At 45.6% G+C, this 5,238-nt stretch overlaps 1 protein-coding gene across 1 annotated transcript; it reads right to left on the bottom strand.

The window, feature by feature from the left end:
* Window positions 1–2,113: 2,113 nt before the first annotated feature.
* On the bottom strand, window positions 2,114–5,238 carry LOC102715345 (AP-3 complex subunit delta). Its single transcript, XM_006644161.3, has one exon. The coding sequence runs from the start codon at window positions 5,192–5,194 to the stop codon at window positions 2,354–2,356; it is 2,841 nt and encodes a 946-aa protein (XP_006644224.2). The 5' UTR covers window positions 5,195–5,238; the 3' UTR covers window positions 2,114–2,353.

Genomic DNA, 5,238 nt, shown 5'->3' with positions numbered 1-5,238 from the left:
GTCATCTGAAAAGCAACAGTGGTGGTAAGTAATAACTGATCCCTCAAAAGCCTTTAGACTTTATTTTTCACCTTCAACTTTAACAATGCTCAATTTAAATCGCCAATGAAGAAAAATAGCGCATGTACCTGATTCTAGGAGTACATGGCATCTCCCTCCAGTCAAAAAAAAAAAAACAAGTTGTTTTGAACACTGGCATTGGCATGCTCTTTAAACTACATCTTTGACCACTATTTTCCATCACAAAACATATTTAAAAAACCAATGATATTACAGTATTATAAAGTACTCCCTCTGTTCCAAAATATTGTCGTTTTGGACAAGATTGATGTCAATTTTTTAGAACTTTGACTATAAATACTTCTAAAATATTTTCTTTAAAAATATGGAGACCATATGTCTAGGTTAATATTTAAAAGTACTTCAATAAATCATACATTATTGCTATTTCTATATATATATAGTAATACAAAACAGTGGTCAAAGATATTTTTTGGATACTTGTCCTTGTCCAAAACGACGAGAATTTTCAAACCAGAAGGTAGTACCTTTCAAGGTAAATCTACACATAATTCCACATGTTCAATCAAAATAATTATTGGTATTTAAGGTTTTGACTTCAAACATGCCCATAACAATATGTTTTCATGCCTGGAGAGAGTAATAACTGATAATGTACCTTTATCTTGAAGGTATAGTATTCTAAGAAAATATAGTTTCTGTAGGGTTTAGGTTTGTAAGGCTGACATGGGCTAGCATAATGGCATTAGGCCCTCGGAGTGTAATAGATGGGGCTCCTAAGTACAGTACCATACAATATGTCAAAGTTAGCTGCAGCAAAAAGATGCATATTTGAAGAGTTGTCCCAGTGTTTATATCCCAGAGGGTTGATTGTTCTTAGTCCATGGTTCCCTGACACGTGATTAAAAACAGGAACAAATCGAACCACTGGTTCACCAGTCCAACCGCCTGACCACCATTTTTCTATTTAGCAACAATTTATTTATTGCACATTATTTTTTGCCAAAACAGAACTGGTTGTGAAAGGTATGCATGCACAAAAGAGTAAATAGTACAGAAGATTACAGAAGCATCGGATCAAAAATGAAGAAACAAAGGTAAATCATTTTAAGTACTACCTCCGTCCCATAATAACCTCATTTTTCGTTTTTCCGTGTCCAATGTTTGACTATTTGTCTTATTTGAAAAATTTGTATAAAAACTTTAAAAAATTAGTCACGCATAAAGTACTATTCATATTTCATCATCTAGTAACAATAAGAATATTAATCGCAAAAAAATTCCAAATAAGACGAAGAGTTAAAACATTATATCAAAAAACTGAAAAATGAAGTTATTATGGGACAGAGGTAGTAGTGAATATCAAGAGAGTACAGACTTTAATGGTCAAAGGCCGAGTCTAAAACTAAACAAGTATACAACCAAACATATATCTATTCTAAGTGGTAATGTGTCGTGTGCACATACTTTGAGGTCAGTGATTAGGTGCTTAGGTTGCACACATTGTGATGCCACGAGTGGCTCAGCAGTCAACCTGGAAGCTTGTCCAGAAGCCTCACAACCTTACCATGAAGTCCCCCAAGGGATATGGCATGCCCATCTGTTCGGCAGCATTGTGCGCTTGTGAACCTGAACCAAGCTCATAAAGCAACTAGTTTTCGCTTTTGCAGGCTTATCTACAGTTTGTACGGTTCTTGTAGTGCCTGAAATCCTTGGCTGGCTGCCTGGCTGTTCTAGGTCACCCTAAATTGGGTCTTGCCTAGGTGCCTAGCGACTAGCATCGCTTTTCAAATCATCATGGTATGGCATCCTTCTGAAAGATACTTTCCCTCATTATGTACATCTTAAATATAGTTATCTTTTCTAAATTCAGTTCATCCTACTTACATCCACAGAACTTGTTTGCACTTTCAATCTAGATTGTACATGTATAGCTGGATTTACGTTATATGAAGTTAAGGGCATGAAAACAGTTTATGAATGTGCATTGGTGCATTCTAGAAACTTAGTAAGCCTAAGAGGCCATGCATAGAAAAGGTACACATAGTATTACAGTGTAAGAATGGTAATATAAGATAAAAGCAATGAAGTCTGGCTTTGTACAATATGAACAAATATATGCAATATGGAAGAATATCAAGTGCTATGCCCAAGAAAGATATACAGGATACAACAGTGGCAGTTAGAACAACTGCCACAGATCAACCAACTAAACAACATTCATGATAATCATGAAATGAAACTGAAAACTAAAACCCGAATGTGAATGAAAAAAAGGTGAACATGTACTTGGTAAGAGAGATGTACCAAAAACAAGGAGTCCTCTCAGCAGCTATAGAAGAAAATCCTGGATTATAGGAGCTTGAGGTACATCAGGTTGAGTACTATGCCTATCTCTATTCTTATGTTTTCCTTGACAATGCCCACTCCTAGATCGTCTGTGTTTTCTCGCTTCCTTCCCATCACTTTCAAGAGGGTTTGTACTCTCTTTATCATGGCTCTGTTGAATACTTGGTCTAGAACTTGAAGTAGGATGGCCTACTAAATCAGCATTTACATTATTTTTCCACTGAGAACTAGATTCACCAGTGTCCATCTTGTTTATAATTCCTTCATAAGACTTATCCGAATCCTTTTGTGATGATGATGGCTTGAGATCTCTACCCAAGAGTATACCTACAGCACCAGATAAAGAATCTTCTCTTGGAACACTTGTGCTAGCCACCATAGTACTTAGGAAATCCTCACCATCCAGTTTCACTACTTTTGGTCTGGACTTCATGGCCTTCGGTTTTTTCGCACTGGTAACAGGCTGGATAGTCTTCAATTTATCATCCAGAGCACTTTCATTGCTAGCAGGCAGTTGAGGATCATTGGCATGAGGATAATCAACTGGATCATCCTCAGCCTTTCCTGTTGGAAGATAGTACAATCCGTGCCTTTTACGGTGCTCAGAAAGAAGAGAAGATGAACCAAGTGATAATGTAGGTTCATCTCTGGTTTCAACTGAACCACGGCTGCGAGGGTAGAAAACAATTGAAGATGATGGAGTAGTGTCATCTTCACTCACGATTTCAGCAAGTTCAGCAAGACTTTCATTCAGGACAAGATCATCAGAAAGAGTTACTTTCTCTTGTGCATTTAAAGAAACAGGCCCTATTTCATCAGAAAATACTGTTTGCATATTCTTAACAAGCTCCTTCACCCTGTTATGCTTATCATCATCAACATCACTTTCTTTCAACTCTCGAATCTCTCTTAGTGAATAAACAAAACCAATCAAGTTTCTTGCCCTTTCCAGGACCTCAACTTCATTGCACTCTGCAAGTGGGACAACTGTTGTTTCAATCAAGTTAATCATGTGAACAATTGATTTATGTGAAAAGGGGTCCTTTTCCATCATATTAGGCACTGTTATTTGTTCTTTACCAGAGCCATTTGAAGCCTCACGTCCCCCACCAACAGCTTGATCAATAGATAACCCATTCAATGCTACAGCCACTTCCTTGCTTGTATCACTCAACCTCTCAACATACGAATTGCAACAGAAAGTGATCACTTTAAGTACTGCCTGGATGTAGACAGCTCTCACAGACATCGGCAGGAGGCTGGTCCTTGGCTGCAGAAGTGCCTCAACAAGCTCAACAGGATCCTTAGTGAAGCTAACATACTCACCTGAGACCCACGCGGCAGCAGAAAGAACAGGACAAAGGAGGTGGTTCCCAAGCAAAGCAGGATCAATGAGAAGAGTTCGAGATGATTGAACAAGCTCTGGCCGTGCATCCTGCACCCTCAGTCCGACATCAATAAGCTGCCGACCAATCTCATCCCCTTGTGCACAATGAAGGTTCCTACCCATATCTGTGAGGAGCGAGACATACCAATCAAAGTCTGATACCAGCTCATACACGTTGCGCCCACATGCTGAAAGAACGGCACCAAGAATGTCATATGCAAACTCTGGGTCTGACTTTGCAGCATGACTGACCAGCATGCCAGCAATGTCCATGACATTATTGTCATCGATCATCCCCATCATCAGGTGCAACGCCTCCCTGCGGATGTTTGAGTCAGCATCACCCAGTGATTGGGCGACCACGTCACGGCACTCATGCACTGCCGATGCATATGCCGGTCCGAGCATACCGAGCGCAAGGAGGCCAAGGTACCGCAGGTTGGGATCATCCTCAGCAGCAAGGAACTCCTTGGCCTTCCCAATGGCAAGACGCACGGCAGCATCATGTGCCGGCAAGGCAGTTAGGACAGTGCGGATGCACTCAAACGTCAGCGACATAGCAGCAGAGCGCGCGAGAAGCTGGCACACCGGGTCGACAATTCGTGCAGCTAGGCGGGATTCCAGAGGAGCCAGCCGTGCAAACACTTTGAGCACCTTGATGAGCGCCCAGTTGGAGCGGGACGTGGTGAGCAGATTGTAGAGGTCGGGGGCGAGCGGCAGGAAAGGAGCAGCATCAGCCGGCGGCGCCGACAGTTCGCAGAACGCAGCTGCGGCCGCGGTCGACGCTCGAGGGTCAGGCGACGCGAGGCACGCCGCCAGTGGCTTGAAAAGGACCGGCACGGCCGCGGACGGCGAGGCGGCTATGACACGCGCGGCGGCCGCGATAGCCCGGGGGCTTCCGCGGGAGAGATGGGGCACGAGGTCATGGGCGAGGTGGAGGGCGAGGTCGGGCGCGGCGGCGGCGGCGGGGGAGGCGAGCAGCTGGAGCGCGAGCGCCGAGACATGGTGGGAGGCGGCGGCGGAGGGGGAGGGGGAGAGGTCCTTGTGGACCTGATGCGTGGCGAGCGTGAGGAGGGAGAGCGAGGCGGGGTGGAGAGAGAGCGAGGCGGCGAGGTAGGCGAGGCGCTTGTGGGGGAGCAGCGGCGAGGCGATGAGCTCGATGGCCGGGAAGGCGAGCGGGTGGGAGGCGACGGGGGCGAAGTGGAGCGAGGAGAGGTAGGTCAGCTTCTGGAGCGCCGCGGCCTTGGTGGCCGCGTCGGGGGCGCGGATCTCGCGGTGGATCTCGGAGAGCGCGCGCGCGACGGCGGCGGACTCGCCGGCGGCCGACGGGTCGGCGCGCAGGGACTTGACGAGGTCGTCGAGGGATCGCTGAAAGAGTGTGTCCACCAGCGATGGCGCCGGCGCCGGCGCCGTCGCCGGTGGCGGGGCGGGGGCCATCCGGGGGTGGATCGGCGTGAGCGTGCTTGTGGGGATTTCGGGGG

The sequence above is a fragment of the Oryza brachyantha genome, chromosome 1, assembly GCF_000231095.2.
Source record: "Oryza brachyantha chromosome 1, ObraRS2, whole genome shotgun sequence".
NCBI classification, from domain to species: Eukaryota; Viridiplantae; Streptophyta; class Magnoliopsida; order Poales; family Poaceae; genus Oryza; species Oryza brachyantha.
Note: the sequence above shows the minus strand (reverse complement) of the source record. Positions and strands in the feature narration are given on the sequence as shown.

What these genes read in the sequence shown, in the direction of transcription:
- LOC102715345 (XM_006644161.3), bottom strand. Translation starts at nt 5,194, where the DNA reads ATGGCCCCCGCCCCGCCACCGGCGACGGCGCCGGCGCCGGCGCCATCG.